The 15,799-nt window shown below is 36.0% G+C and overlaps 2 protein-coding genes across 2 annotated transcripts; one reads left to right on the forward strand and one right to left on the reverse strand.

The window, feature by feature from the left end:
• The first annotated feature begins 776 nt into the window (after positions 1-776).
• LOC129896669 (protein transport protein Sec61 subunit gamma-1) lies at positions 777-3,328 on the forward strand. Its single transcript, XM_055972607.1, has 3 exons — positions 777-936; positions 1,034-1,152; positions 3,084-3,328. Exons 1-2 carry the CDS (start codon positions 843-845, stop codon positions 1,147-1,149), a joined length of 210 nt encoding a protein of 69 aa, XP_055828582.1. The 5' UTR covers positions 777-842; the 3' UTR covers positions 1,150-1,152; positions 3,084-3,328.
• Positions 3,329-6,042: 2,714 nt separating this feature from the next.
• On the reverse strand, positions 6,043-11,196 carry LOC129896017 (nuclear transcription factor Y subunit C-1-like). Its single transcript, XM_055971835.1, has 2 exons — positions 10,424-11,196; positions 6,043-6,262 (listed from the first exon to the last, which is right to left on the reverse strand). The coding sequence occupies exons 1-2, from the start codon at positions 11,110-11,112 to the stop codon at positions 6,259-6,261; spliced, it is 693 nt and encodes a 230-aa protein (XP_055827810.1). The 5' UTR covers positions 11,113-11,196; the 3' UTR covers positions 6,043-6,258.
• Positions 11,197-15,799: the final 4,603 nt, after the last annotated feature.

Consider the following 15,799-nt stretch of genomic DNA (forward strand, 5'->3'; position numbering starts at 1 on the left):
TTTAATTTCGCGCATGACATCATACTGACGTCAGTATTACTGCTCCTCTTTGATACTCTGATGGTATCAAAAAAAAAATTCTTGATACCATCAGAGTATATCAGTTTCGCTGAAACACTGTCTCTTCCTTATTAATACCATCAGAATGTGTGTGTGTATATATTCTCATGGTATCATACGCGAGATAGTTAAAAACAACGGGGGTATCCAATGGTAAATAGTTTTCTTTTTTGGGTATAACAATAATTATCCCTTTAATAAATAAGATTGTGATTTTAATTATTTTCTCTTAATTATTTTATTTTTTATTTCTTAAAAAAAGTTCAATCCTGTATGATACCAATATGGTATCAATAAACCGACGAAATATCACAAAGAATTAAGCTTTATCCTATATGATACATATATGATATCAATATACCGATGAAGTATTGCAGATGATTATTTCACAACAGTGATATTGACGTCATGTGCGAAATTGAAAAGGAGAAAGTGGGGTAAAAGAATACATAGTTTGGGTCATGAGTAGACATTAAGGGTAAATAATTTGGGCCGGAACCAATTTGGATAAATAGTTTTATTATTGGGTCTATTTATTGTAATTTTCCCATTCTTTCTTTTTATCATATCTAAAAAAAAATTATTTTCTTATTTTCTTACTTTCTATTTTAAATCATGGTCTAATGGGCCCTCAGGTTTAAGAAAAGAAGCCCATTTGGATGGCAGGGCCCAGGCCCAAATTCTTTATAGCGGGTTAGATGAAAATGAAACCGTAATTGGAACTCTTTGTGCCATAAAATTCTTTCTTTGGAAGCGTAATTGGAACTTTTTCTATTAACAAAATGGATGCTCTCGACTCTGTTTTCGATCCCCTTAGAGATTTCGCCAAAGACAGCGTTAGGCTTGTTAAGAGGTGCCACAAGCCCGATCGCAAAGGTATTACTTTCACTTCTATTGTGATTTTGTGTGTTCAATGCATCGATTTGTATATGTGCGTGCGTGTTCTTCAATTTAGTCGAATGTTTTTGTGCAGAATTCACCAAAGTTGCTACTCGTACTGCAATCGGTTTCGTCGTGATGGGATTTGTAGGATTTTTTGTCAAATTGATCTTCATTCCTATCAACAACATTATTGTTGGCGCTTCTTAATCGGTAATTCCAGATCTCATGTGAATCTGCAGATATTTCTCTTAAATTTTCGCTAGATCTGGTTGATTAGTTTCAGGTTTAGGTGTTAATTACATTATTATATGAAGATGTCATGCCATAGGATTCTTTCACAGTATTTTTTGTATGCAAATGGCACCGATCAATTGGTGTCGAATAGGCTTTTTTATATTTTGTAAGGAGAATGATACATTTGCTGATAAGAGCCGAGTTAATCTATATTATGATTCTGGAGTTAGCTTTACAAGTGAATATAGGTGTTCATTCACAAAAGAGAAGGAGTTTTGTTGGTTGCGGTTGAGAAGAAAAAGGGGCAGTTTTCTTTATGCATAATTCCATTTTAATGCCTGACATAAAATATATTTTTCTCTTGTTTGGATTTCATCATGAATACACAAAATATTTCCAGCTATCTGTTGGGTTTCAAGGGATGTGTAATTCTAGAGCTATGTTTAAGTATGTTAAATTTGACCATGTGAAGTCTGGTACATGATGATCATTGCTCCTATTTAACCAAGTGATGCATTTTCTGTGTGGATTGGTCCTAGTATTGGCAGCTTAACCTTCATTTCAATACCATTATGAGCTCTGTTAGACATTCTCTTAATTATTTTGATGCTACTAGAAGTACTATTTCATTATAATTAGGACATAAGAATATGAAGAAACAAAAGACATGATTTTCTGGAAATTTTAGTAAGCGTTTGGACATAATTTGGTTGAAACGAAAAGAAAAGTTTTTGAATGTTGGAAAATGGTAATTGGAAGTTGTTGTTGGTGTTTGAACATGTATTTCACTTGAATTTTTTTGAATTTTTGTGCGTGGGAAAGAAAAATTCATGGAAAAATTGGTCCTAAATTTTCAAACTTGAAAAACTTATCTACAAAAACTAACCAAAAAATTATTTTGTATAACCAAACAATGTTCTAAAAATATTCTTTAAAAAGTAAGGAATTTTTTTAATCTCCTTAATATGCATTTAAATTTACTAGTTCCTTTTGTGAAAAGGTCTCATTATATTACCAAAAATTGATCTCATGTTTTTCTTGGGATTGTAGGAAGTATGATAACCTTTGTTGTAAACATACTTCATCCTTTTTCTTTATGGATCCCAATTCCATACTAATCTCGGGCCGTCAAAAGAATATCAATGAGTAGAGAATTCCTTGTCCTCGCCCTTTTCCCCTTCCCTACTCTTACCAAAACCACCAATTTGAATTCATGTATTAAATTGTATGAAGAAAGGTGCTACCAGGAAGGGAATATATCCTTAAGTTATGAATCCCTCCGAGACATGTGAAAAAAAAGTCATGAATCCGTCCAACTTCTATTAATCATTTGATTGAATAAAGAAGAAAAAATGAAATTTTTCTATAATATTAAAGAAACAGAATATTCAAATCTTGATGATTGTGCTTCAGGGCCAAGTTGTAGGCACCTTGAATCCACCAAGTACTTCTGTCCACCAAGGCTCACATAGGAAGAAATTACATACTGTTATTGTCCCTGCTTGGATTTGAACTTATTAACTCATGGTCCATGCTAGCTTTCTGATCGCTAGGCCACACCCATCATGTGCAAAAAACTGAACTATGCAAAATTAATAGCATAGTGTCTTGGCAACGTATTATTGAACTTGCTGTCCAAGTATTGTCATTTTGTCCCAACATGAAAAAAAGGGCTATAGTCAACCTCGTCTAGTATTTTCTTATTTGATACCTATCTTTAGTCTTCTTCTTTCAGAATACCGATCCTGTTGCAGCTTTGGATGTTTTGCTCCCTGGATTGTAAAATGCCTTTATAATTCCATGGCAGTGAACTATCTAGAAATACTGTTTTAATCCCTGTTCTTCTTCAGAATGTATATTGTGGTGCTTTGCAACAAGACAACTGAAACTCTTTTGTGAAACTGCAGGCCGTGTGAAGGAGAAAGCTAAATGGAGATATAGAAGGAAGCAACGATGACAGTTCTCACAATTTAGTTTAAATTTGTAACCTCTGGCTGTTGGATATCTCTGAGATCTTATTCTGAACTCTCCTTATTGGTCTGAGTTAATAGCATTCAAATTGACTTTCTCACCTTCCACCTTCTCCCTTCACCCTCATATTGGAATTTTGTACACTTATATTCCAGATCAAAATACTTATCACTTAGTTTTACTTTTCTGGTGCTCTTGATGCAGTCATACAGAGGTAAATGTTTCTCTGTTTTTTTTCTTCATGAAAGATGCTTTATCATGGAAAGTATAATTAAGAAAGAAGAATGAGGGTATTGATTTGTTGGATAATGTGGCCTGTATAATGCGAGCCCTTTGTCAATCTTAGTTTTTGAGTCTGATGTGAATTTGTTTCGTTGTTACTTATTATGTTTCAACTTGCTCACACTTCCTTTGTGAGTAAATTCTCCCTTCTCCTAATCCTCTTTGTACCTAATGGTTCCTCTAGATGTTTTAACCTCCCTATTATCAAGTGGTTATTTCTGCTCTGAAATGGGGGAAATGGTTTCTAGATGTATTGCATGCTGGGTTCGAACATAACCTTCAAAGTATGAACCTAAAATGCTCGACAAAATTCACATTTTCATGGCAAAGTTTGTCTTAAAACTGTTTAGATAGACGATGAGAGACGCTATATGACATGCACGTATGGTTTTGTTGGTCGGGTTGCAAGTAAATTTAAAAGAGAGAACAAACAAATTCTTTCTTCGAATAATTCAAAATTATTGTCATTCCTTCATAGCAAAATCATACAAGTTTGTCCTAGTTAGATGAATGTGCATGTCATGCGTGGACTATAGTTGTGTATATAAAAAGAGATATATCAACCAACAAAAAGAGATATAAACTTTGTATTTTTAATTCTATTGAGAAATTCTTTTCTTATAAAAGACATCGCTGTTTGTGAAGATTTGGTTCTGTCGAAGAACTAACAATTCTTCATCTCCATCGTTAGTCTTTCAATAGAGACTCAATCTTACAAGAAAAGGGTAGTTTTGTTAAAAGTGGGAACAATGTAAGCTAGCTAAGGGTAGTTTTGTTAAAAGTGTGGAACAATGTAAGCTAGCTAGTGTATTCTCAAAGATTTAACACTTGGGACTCAATAAAAAATATATATGCAAGCAAAAAAAAATAAGTCCGTTAGAATTGATTGAATTCAAGATCCAAGTGCTGAAAAGTACTTTTTAAGTGTTGGGAGTTTAATTTATTTTGAATAAAAATAATTATTTATGATAATAAAAGAAGTTAACAGATTAATCAAAGCAAAACGATTGTTAAGCCACAAATTATAAGTTGGCCAACTCCAAAAATTCTGAAATTTTACCAAACACGCCTGAAAATTAAGTCCATTCAAACAGGCTCATTATCCCAAGGTCATTTAACGGGGGTTCAAGGGTGCAGGTGGGATGGAAGGAGACAATAAACTTGAGATTTCGCTTATGAAATGGTTTTCCTTACTTCAGTTAAGGAAGTTGTTTTTCTTATTTATAAGAAGCTTATTTTTCTAGGGTGCACATTGAGCAGAGACTAAGACATAATACTTGAGTGTAAGTTCACTGACATAACCCACGTGACATATATAGAACTAAGGATTGATATACAAATCACCCACGAGAAAGAAAATTTCAAGTATCTGGAGTTAATAAATCAAGCAAAAATGAGGAGATTGATGATGATGTTGATAGAAGCAAAGTGGATTAAATGAAAGCTCACAACTAGTGTCTTGTGTAATAGAAATGCGCCACCAAACCTTAAATGTAAATTTTATAAAGTTGTGGTCAGTAGCTATGTTGTTTGAGGGAGAGTGATGGCCAATCAAAAACTCGTACGTTCCAGAAGATGAGAGTAACATAAATGAGAATGTCAAGATGAATGTATGAGCATACTAGGATAGATAAGATCAAGAACAAAGTTATTCAGGAAAAAGTATGAGTCGCATCCGTGGTAGGCAAAATGAGAGATACTAGGCTAAGATGATTTGGGTATGTGAAGAAAAGATGCACAAATGTTCTAGTGAGAAGGTGCAAGATGTTGGCTATAAAGAGATGTAGAAGTTGCTCGAATAAATTTTGGAGAGATGTGATTAGACATGACATGAGTCACTCATAACTTATTGCATTTGGTTGATGGGATAAGAGATAGCTAATCCTATAAGATGCACTAAAATGGTGGGATTAACTATCCCATATAAAAGATGTATAGCTAATCCCATATAATATTTCTATCCATAAATTTTCTTATTTATGCCATCCCAATAATCAAACGACCCCTTAGTGTCGCAAATCCTTCTACATATTTAAGCAAGGGTCTTTCCCTGCATTCAACTATGCTTCACGATTAATGACTTATGGTTATCCCTATCAATTCAGCTGATCTCACCTCGACTTACAAGGACTAATAAAGAACTGTTGTGACATCAAAGTTATATATACTGAACCAAACAAGAGAAAAAGTTAAGGATAAGGAAAGGAAAAGAGAACTCTACAAGTAAAGCATTGTTGCAATCTTTTCTTCCTTTCTGTAGTGTCTCGACTAGCTTGCACGTATCTTAACTATTTCATTGGGTACATGCTACCTCCTTTCAGTACAAACACCGAGTAACTCTGCCTATAAGGATTTAGGAGAATCAAAAAAGCAATCACCTAATATTTTTTGTATATGCTGAAATTTGAACACTAGTCACCAAGATCTGCACCTACGTCATTGACCAATAGGCCAACTCTTGGGTGCCCACTAGCCTTACTAATCATCCCATAGCCAATAAGCCTTGGTGGCACCATCATATTACTATAGCACGAGGCAATAGTCAAAACACTATAGGGCAAAAAGATAACTGATTAAAGTAACATAACACAATTGTTATGCATGTAAGATCAATTTTATCATAACACTAAAAACCAAAACTCCATAATATTCTGATAAACTACACAGTTTTATACAGATAACAACTAAAGGATTCAAGTCATTACAGTTAAGCCAGTATACATGGACAATAGTAATAAGGTGCATTCACATTTGAGAGGACCTGTAGCATTTGTAACTAATAGCTTCCGTTGTGCATCTAAGCATCCGGATCAACAGCAAACATGGTTTTTAACTGCAGCAAGATCAAATAAAAAATTATTACAAACAATTAATAATTGAACCATATGAATGATCAATCAGTGTTTTGTATCCTCAAACAGAACCATATTAAGAAACTACATCAAACAAATACTATATAGATAAATTAGTTGCTTAGCCTTGCAAGTACAACAACACCAATAAACTACAGCCCATAAACAGATAACTGTGGAGTACGAAAAACATTTTCGAGACTAAAACATTTAACCTTAGCAATCATAGGTCATCATCATACCAAACAAATCAATACATGCCAAAAAGGAGTGAAATAACATGAATACACATGGATAAATGAATACAAATAGCTCATTAATTATGAGACCATCTAAACCAAAAAAAGATAAAAGAGGTATGGAATAAATAGGGCAATGAATAGAGGTTGTTACAATGATAAGTTCAGCATCAAAGAAAGAAATCACAAGCCTTTGGCAACATTTATAAATTCTGTAGCCCATATATTATGGACTTCTTTAGATAATAAAGCCAGCAGAATTACATCGTAAACTGCCTAAGCTGAGTTGGAAAGGAAAAAAAAGTAACTTGTGTCAGCTTCTGAATAGTCTAATCCTACATTCCTATCTATCTCTAAAAAGTACCACATCGCAAGCGAGATAAGTACATCTCTGTTGAAGGATGGTTCCTGGTAAACACAACAGAGAGTTCCCACCATGAATATTTTAGATATTTTTGGACATAACTTTAAATCTGTCTTTTCAGTTTTACGGCTTATGATGACATGTTTAGTTTCCATCTAGCTGATACAACTCACTTACTGGTAAAAAGGGCAGCCCGGTGCACTAAAGCTCCCGCTATGCGCAGGGTTCGGGGAAGGGCCCGACCACAAGGGTTTATTGTACGCAGCCTTACCTTGCATTTCTGCCAGAGGCTGTTTTCAAGGATTGAACCCGTGACCTCAATTACTGGTAGTTTACCTTAAATTCAGTCCCAAACTGTTTGCATAGGGGGTGTTGTTCTCTTTGAAGAACACTTATCAGAAAACCATGTTCTAGACACATTCAATAAATACAGTACCACCGCTGGATGATCCGCTAGTTGAACCAATGTGAACTTACTGTGATTAACATGCAAGGAATTCAAATAGAAGGTAGTTCATGTGAGGTATGGAAACAATGTACTGCTATTAATTATTTAATTAAGTGGGAATGCTATACTGGTACTAGGTCCACATGTTATAGGCAGCTGAAATTCAACTTTGTTTAACCATAAAGCACATTAAGTCTTTCTTTTTATTTTGATAAAGTAAAGTTTCATCCTGTGCTTTGTTCTTCTTTACAACAATGATAAGTATTGGACATAAAAGGAAAAAAAATTAACGGAGGATTTCAAGAATTTAATCTACCCGACTATGAGAATTAAACTAACAAATATTTAATCATCTTCCGGAAGACAATGAAGTAACCCTAATTCATTTTCCAAATGAAAACAAGATAAATATAAACTATGATCATCCATTAACATATACAATTTCAATCAAGCAAGTGTTTGAAGTAACTCTTGTCAAGTTTTCAATTAAAACAAAGGAAAAAAATTAAGTTTGGATGTGATAGGTCTATAGAGAGTTAAAGGTAGACCGGGGAAGAGTGGAGAGGTGATAAGACATGACATGAAACATCTTCAACTCACTAAGAACATGATCCTTGCTAGGAAAGCATGGTGGTTGAGAATTGGGTAGAGGATTAGTAGGTAGTCGAGCAACTTCTCTCTTTCTTGAGGGAGAGCATGGTTTAGCTTAGCGCACATCGTATGCTCCCTCTTCTACTTATCAATATGAGTATTATTATGATTTTATTACTATTTTATTCTTCAAATTATATTACTGTTGTCGTTTCTTTTACTTTCTTTTACTTGGGTTATCCTTACTATTTTCTTGTCAGTACTTTTCTTTTCTCTGGTATTTTAACCATAGCATTTACTTTTACATTTGTCAAACATGATTTTGGAAACACTTCTCTTGAGCCGAGGGTTTATCGGAAACAATCTCTCTACCTCACACAAGTAGGGGCAAGGTTTACGTACACCTCACCCTCCCTAGAACCCACTTGTGGGATCACAAGGAGTATGTGTTATTGTGAAAAAATAAGTTTGGAACATTCAACCACATACAGTTCTAATAAAAAAGTAAGACCAATTTTAGATTAGAACTGAAAACATGGCAAGTACAGAAAAAATAAGTTTGGAACATTCAACTACATATTTTTCTCCTGTACACTTGGTATTATTTTCTACTGAAAACAACAGAAATGTCCAGTAAAACTCTCTGTATTTTTTGTCTATTTCTGCTTCACAAAACCCTCTCTATGAAAGCTTCACACCACCATTTTCAACAAAAAAGTTTCTTTTACAGTTTTAGCTGCAGTATAAGTATTTGGTTTCCGTATTTTTTGTTTGTTTCAATAGAACCCATTATCTCTTCTTTGATGAAAGACCCATTGAAGAAGCCATTGTCACAAAATTCATCAATCCCAGAAATATCTCCATTCTTGAAGAAAAAATCCTTTCAAGATAAAGACTTATCTTTTGTCCGAGGAATATTAATGGGTCGGTAAGATGATTTGTTCTCTGAAGGTGAACTATATTCGGGGTGGCCCAGTGGTTTGGACTTGGGACTTCCATGTTAGAGGTCTCAAGTTCGAAACCCCTTGCCCGCGAAAGCAAGGGGTTTGCCTTCTAGGTCGAGCTCGTCGCACTAGGCAAGTTATCTCTCCTCTGTGGTTTGCGAGCTATTACATAGGAGCGGAGGTTTACCCTGTGGGGTGGGGTTTCCGTTGTCATCCCCCAAGAAAAAAAACTTCTACTCACCCCCTAAAAATGAATCATAAGACAGTGTATGTTTTTTTACTCTAGCTTCATGAAGCCAAAGTGGGAAAACCTCTACTGACGCAGTTTTTGGGAAATATATAGATGAGCTTCTACCATGAAGAGTAAGTCGTTAGCGTGCTAACTGCTCATGCAAAGCGCACCATAGCAGTCCTGGTTTCTCTTTTTTTTTTGGCATTCACACAAAGGACAAAAAAGGAGAAAAGAAATGGTTATAACTAACCAAATCAAACTATCCTAGATCTTTGGACTTGCTCGGGATTTTTTCTTTTTGATGAAGTAAAAGATTTCATTAAAGAGCATCAAGGTGATGCGAAAGGCAAAAGTATACAAGGAAAGAGAGTTAGTTCCCTTACATGAGTACTAAGCTAGGATCAAAGAGCTAACAAAATCCAAATAACTGTCAACACTATTAACAAGAGACAAAAAGTTCCAACTAAACAAATTGCTCTGGATTTACTTTCCTATAAGATTCTAAGCCAATGGGTTTAGTAACGAATTTAATCCCACTTTACCTATCGGCCAAGTGTTCAATATGCATTAGCATAACCAATAATTACGTAATAAGGAAAAAGCAAGAACTGTACCTTGACATGCATGTAAACTACATAAAAGGCTGTGGGCAATGGATAACAATTTTTCGTATTTTGCAACACCGACCAATACATCAGATATCAGTTGTTTCTCAGGATAATAGGTAATGGTTATGAATGGCATATCCCAGGAATGCATATATAATCATTCAATTGGTAAGAAAATTGAAAACGTATGATGCTTTGGCGCCATCTTAGCATCAAGACTTACGACAGTTTCCACCGCAAAAAAAATCTTGTGATATCCGATTAAGAGAATCAATCATGAACTCCTTTATCGTAAAAAGTGTCAAACAAATGTGTGAAAGCATATCAGCTCGTTGCTCTAAATTTGGACGCCCACAAAATCCAGATTCCCCAAATCATTTTCCCCAAGGATGCAAAATATGAAGCAAAATTGATTGATGAAAGTGTAGTGTGTAACTTCTATCTCAATGTTGCAACATCAATGAGATTGCAGAAAAGATTTGTTGTTTACAAAGTAAAAGGAGAATACACGAAGTCATTCAAGTACATTACTCGAATTTGGTAAAGAGTGCCCAAGTTGTGCTCAACATGCAAGAAAATAAACATGTAAAAAAAATATATGTAACTACTATCTGATAAGAGTAAAATTGAAACAATGGAAGAAAACAACTCCACTTGACAAATTTATTTATTCTAACCCTAGCTTTACCCAGATCTGAAGGAAATGGGAAAGTTACCTTTGACCATCAAGGTTGCCCTGTCCATTGCTGCCTCCACCAGCATAGGAATTATCCTCAGCAGCCTGCCAAACGGACTGCCACGCCTGCGATGGTGGTGGCGGAGGCTGAACGTACATTGAAGGATCAACCCCAGGCATAGCAGGCCTTCCCATCATCACCCCCGATGGAGCAGGCTGTCCCATTGGTGGATAATAGTACGGAACACCACTCGCTGTGGAGCCCACCATGCCAGGCCCAAGACCAGCACCCTCTTCCTTGATCTCATCCCTAGGAACAATGTCAACAAGAAAATCAAAAATGTCAGTCCGCGTAATCGCCGCAGCGATATCGTTCTTCTGCAGAGTCCGTCGCTTGTTTTCCTCAGCGTGAAGCCAGGAACGAATGGTGAGTTCCAGAATGAAAAGCTCACATGCCTTGGCAAACAAAATAGGTGCTTCAGCGGAGATCATGCGGACATCTTCGTCAGCTTTCATGATCTTCTTGATGCGGGCAAGGGGAAGTTGGTGGTTCTTGAAATCGTTAACCTGCTCGATTTCCTGACGTTGGTAGGTCCAAAACATCTGCAACTGCTGTTGCTGTTGCTGAAGGAGATGGTGGTACGGTGGATGAGTCGGGTACCCAGCGGACTGAGCCGCTGCAGCCGCCGCCGCTGCATTCGCCGCCGATTGCTGAGGGCTGTTTTCCATGGCTTATTTTGGGCGAGGGGCAATTTTTTCTGTATGTTATAACAGAAGGCAGAGAAATGTAAGAAGCCAAATGTTTGCTCTACCTCTCTCTCTATATATAAAACTTTACTACTCCCCGTCACATTTACGCGATATTTTTTTTTAGTTCGTATCCAAAATAATATTATCCTATTATAATTTTAATTTTTTTATTCTAATAAAATATCAAATTAAATAATATCACGTAAAATTGACTAATGTAATACTACAAATTTATATACTTTATTATTTAATAAAATGAAAATCTTAAAAAATAGTGGAGAGTGTCTATGTATAATAAATATATAGTCACTATTTCTATCTATTTTGTTATATTTATTTATTCATGGAGAAAAAGAGGGGGTAGTAGGGTCCACATTAGAAAGGTACTCAAGTCCATTGGCTTATCCTTTACAGTAACTCTCTGCCACATGGAGAGACTCATACATGACACGTGGACTAATCTAGCTAAAAGGGGCCCACCCTCATTTTTTTAATAAAAAAAGGTAGAGGGAAAAAAAATAGGGGAGAAAATTAGAATACGGGAAGTTAAATTCTTACTAATAAGGCAAAAATTTATGTAACCAGGAATTGAGCCGGTAAGAATTCCCATCATCCTCATATTCAAATACCCCAAAAGGATTAAAAAAAATATCATCACGAGGTTGATACATCTCTGCTAAAGAGTATATGATTAAAAAATATCATCACGAGCTAGGTTTAAATTTTGGATTTTTAAAAATGCATTCTCATGTGCCTAATACGTACAAAATAAAATAAAAAAATTAATCACTTAAAATATATTTGCTCCTTTGTTTATTTGTATTAGCCTCAAAAAGCCGTAAAATCTCAAGCCCGTTTTGATTGAGGATGATGTATATAATTAAATGAAATTGACATATTTTATGTGATTAACTACATAATAAACACTTCAAATCACACACAATTTCTTTTTTTCAATATTTAAACTAAAAATGTTATAAAATTTTACATCATGTATTTATGTGCTCAAATAAGACATTATACATTTAGATGATATTTTCGTATATGATAAAGAAATTTTGCTGCCAAAAGTATTTATTCAACAATAGATCCTTTAATTTAGACTCAACGTCAGCATACTTCTACCTCGAATCGTTGGCGGGGAACATAATGAAACCCTCGAAAGCTAAGTGAAGTAGGACTTTGAACATTCTTCTTTCCTCCTCTTGCTTATTGCCTTTTTTCTTCTTATAAATTAGAATAATCCGTAGTTTGAATATCTAAATCAATTTTACTAACAAGTTTAAAAGGTTATTAATGTATTAAGTCAATATTTAGCTTACAATTATAAGAAAGAATAAACATGTTCTATATAAGTTTTCATCAATGACTAATCACGTGGAACTTTGACACTTCTTGCATGTTTAGACTTTCCAATGTGCATAACATGATATGGATGTGTAACAAGCTAGATAAGAAAATATAGATATGCTAAAACTCCATTAATGGAGGTTCTCAGTGCTCCATTAATGGAGGAAAATAGAAGAGAAGAGACGAGGCTAGAGAGAGAGAGTGAGGGAGAGCTTCTGAGTTTAGAGAGAAAAGAGAGAGAAAGAAATATCTTCCAAGTTGTATTTTTCCCTCACTGATACATGTACATATATATGTATTTGTACTAATTTCTGTATTGTGTACACATACACTCTAACTGAATTTTATAACTAACTAACAACCTATTAGTTAGTATCTAACCACCAAATAACCACTCTTGTTAGCTTAACTACCATTAATTAGCCATGGTAGCTTGACTAACTATACCTTTAGTCAACACTCCCTCTCAAGCTCATGGCTTAAACAAGTCCATTACTCCTAAGCTATTTAGAAGTAGTTGATGTTGGGCTTTGCCAAGGCCTTTGTGAGTAGATCAGCCAGCTGATTTTTAGTAGACGTGAATTCAGTTTTCAGGACCCCTTGACATATTTTTTCCCTTACAAAATGACAGTCTATGTCTATGTGTTTGGTTCTTTCATGAAATATTGAATTTACAGCAATTTGTATGGCAGACTTGCTATCACACACCATTCTGACTGGGAGTTCAACTTGAATGCCAAGTTCTTTGAATAAACCAATTAACCAAGTTACCTCAGCTGCACAGTTTGCCATACTTCTAAATTCTGCTTTTGCTAAACTTCTAGAGACTGTCTCTTGTTTCTTAGACTTCTAGGATATGAGGCTTTCACTAAACTTAACCACATAACCAGTGACAGACCTCCTGCTCTCCAGGCATGCACCCCAGTCTGAGTCACAATAGGCAATGAGCTGTTCTGATGTTTCTGATGGCATGAATAGCCCTGGAGTTTCTTTGATGTATCTGACTACTCTGAGTGCTGCATCCATATGTGATTCCTTGGGGCAATGCATATATTGGCTCAGCTTCTGAACTGAGAATGCAAGATCAGGCTTGGTCATGGTAAGATAGAGAAGTCTTCCTACTAGCCTTTGATACCTGTTAGGATCCCTCAGTGTAGGGTCTTTATGTTCTCCTTTTGGAGCAACAGCTTCATCATACTTGGCAGAGGTTAGTTTTAGATTTTGTTCTAGTGGTGTAGCTGCAGGCTTGGCTCCCCCTAGACCAGTTTCAGCTATTAGCTCCAGTGCATATTTCCTTTGAGATAGATGTATGCCTTTACTGGATCTGGCAACTTCAATCCCAAGGAAGAATTTAAGTTCTCCTAGGTCTTTCATCTTGAATTTCTTCTGTAGGTCACTCCTTGTGCAGTCTATCAGATTTTGTTTGCTGCCAGTGATTAAGAAATTATCTACATAGACCAGGACAATCACAATACCACCCTCAGCTTGTCTAGTAAACAGTGAGTAATCATAATGGCTCTGGATGAACCCAGTTGTACCAAGGCTTCTGTCAATTTAAGATTCCATTGTCTGGGAGCCTGCTTGAGGCCATAGAGTGACTTGTGGAGTTTGCAAACCTTGCCTTGCTCCCCCTGTCTTGCAAAGCCAGCAGGAACAGTCATGTATACCTCATCCATTTGATGAATGCACCAGCCTTTGGAAGCAGCAAGAGCAATAATGGATCTAACAGTGACCATTTTAGCAACTGGGCTGAAGGTCTCACTGTAATCAAGTCCCTCTTGTTGGCTGTACCCTTTGGCCACCAGCCTAGCCTTATAACTTTCAACATCACCAGAAGCTTTGTATTTCACTTTGTATACCCACTTGCAGCTAATGGGTTTCTTGCCGGGGGCAAGTCCACCACACTCCAAGTGTGATTCTCCTGCAGTGCAGCTATCTCCAGTTCCATAGCCTGGATCCATTTAGGATCAAGGGAAGCTTCAGAGTAGGAAATAGGCTCAATTAAAGCTGAGTAGGCAGCCAGGGCATGAGCATAATGGGGAGACAGATGGGCATAAGAAAGATGATCAGATATGAGATAAGGAGAGGAGGAACCATGATATGCAGTGACAAAGTCCTGAAGCTACAAAGGAGGATTGGGTTGTCTGGATGACCTCCTAGGAGTAGGAACATTAGGAGGTGAGTCAGGGTTAGGACATGAGTGAGAAGGATGAGGAGGATAAAGAGGTACCAAGAGAGGCAGTGGCATAGATGAGGAATCAACAGTATGTGGAGGTAGAGTGAGAACCGGAAACAAGGGATTAGAGGAGGCTTGTAAGTCTTTGAAGGGAAAGATATCCTCCTTGAACACTACATTTCTATTAACAAACATAGACTTGGAGTGCAGATCATAGAGGAGATAGCCCTTTTGTGACAGGGAGTATCCCATCATGACTGCAGGAATAGCTCTAGGGGCAAATTTATCTGAGATCTTGGGATAGGCTGTATAGCACAGGCAGCCAAATGTTCTGATATGGGAGAGGGAAGGAGGTGAAGAGTGAAGCACTTCAAAGAGGGACTTATAGTGAAGAAGTTTGGAAGGAAGTCTGTTAAGAATATACACAGCAGTGGTGACACACTCACCCCAAAATTTCAGAGGCATGCTAGCTTGGAACCTGATTGCTCTAGCCATGTCTAGAATGGTTCTATGCTTCCTTTCAGCAATCCCATTTTGTTGAGGAGTGTAGACACATGTACTTTGATGAAGGACACCAAGACTAGAAAGTAGAGATTGAAATTCATGGCTAAAAAACTCACTCCCATTATCAGTTCTGAAGGTTTTAATAGTAGTAGAGAAAACATTATGAACTTGTGCAAAGAACTTTCTCAACACCATTATAGTATCAACTTTGGAGGACATAAGAAATAACCAAGTAAACCTGGTGTTATACCCCTTTTTTAGAGTGAGTAACCGGGTATATATAGGGAAATGAAAGGGAATGCCGGATGATTAAAATAATGCGGAGTGGGAAATTAATAAAATAATGCGGAATGGGCAGAAATATAAAATAATGCGGAATGGGCAGAAATATAAAATAATGCGGAGTGGACAAATTAATAAAATAATACGGAGGCGGAAATATATATTATACTCTTTTTTTTTAAAATCAGATGAATATATATATATATATATATATATATATATTCTGCAGAGACAAATGATGATGGGCGGGGCACGCGTGGATTAAAATAATATATATTTTTTAATTTTTATTAAAAAAAGATAAATAAATAAATAAATAAATAAAATAAATAAAAAATAAAAATCGGATGAATA

The sequence above is a fragment of the Solanum dulcamara genome, chromosome 7, assembly GCF_947179165.1.
Source record: "Solanum dulcamara chromosome 7, daSolDulc1.2, whole genome shotgun sequence".
Classification (NCBI taxonomy): Eukaryota; Viridiplantae; Streptophyta; class Magnoliopsida; order Solanales; family Solanaceae; genus Solanum; species Solanum dulcamara.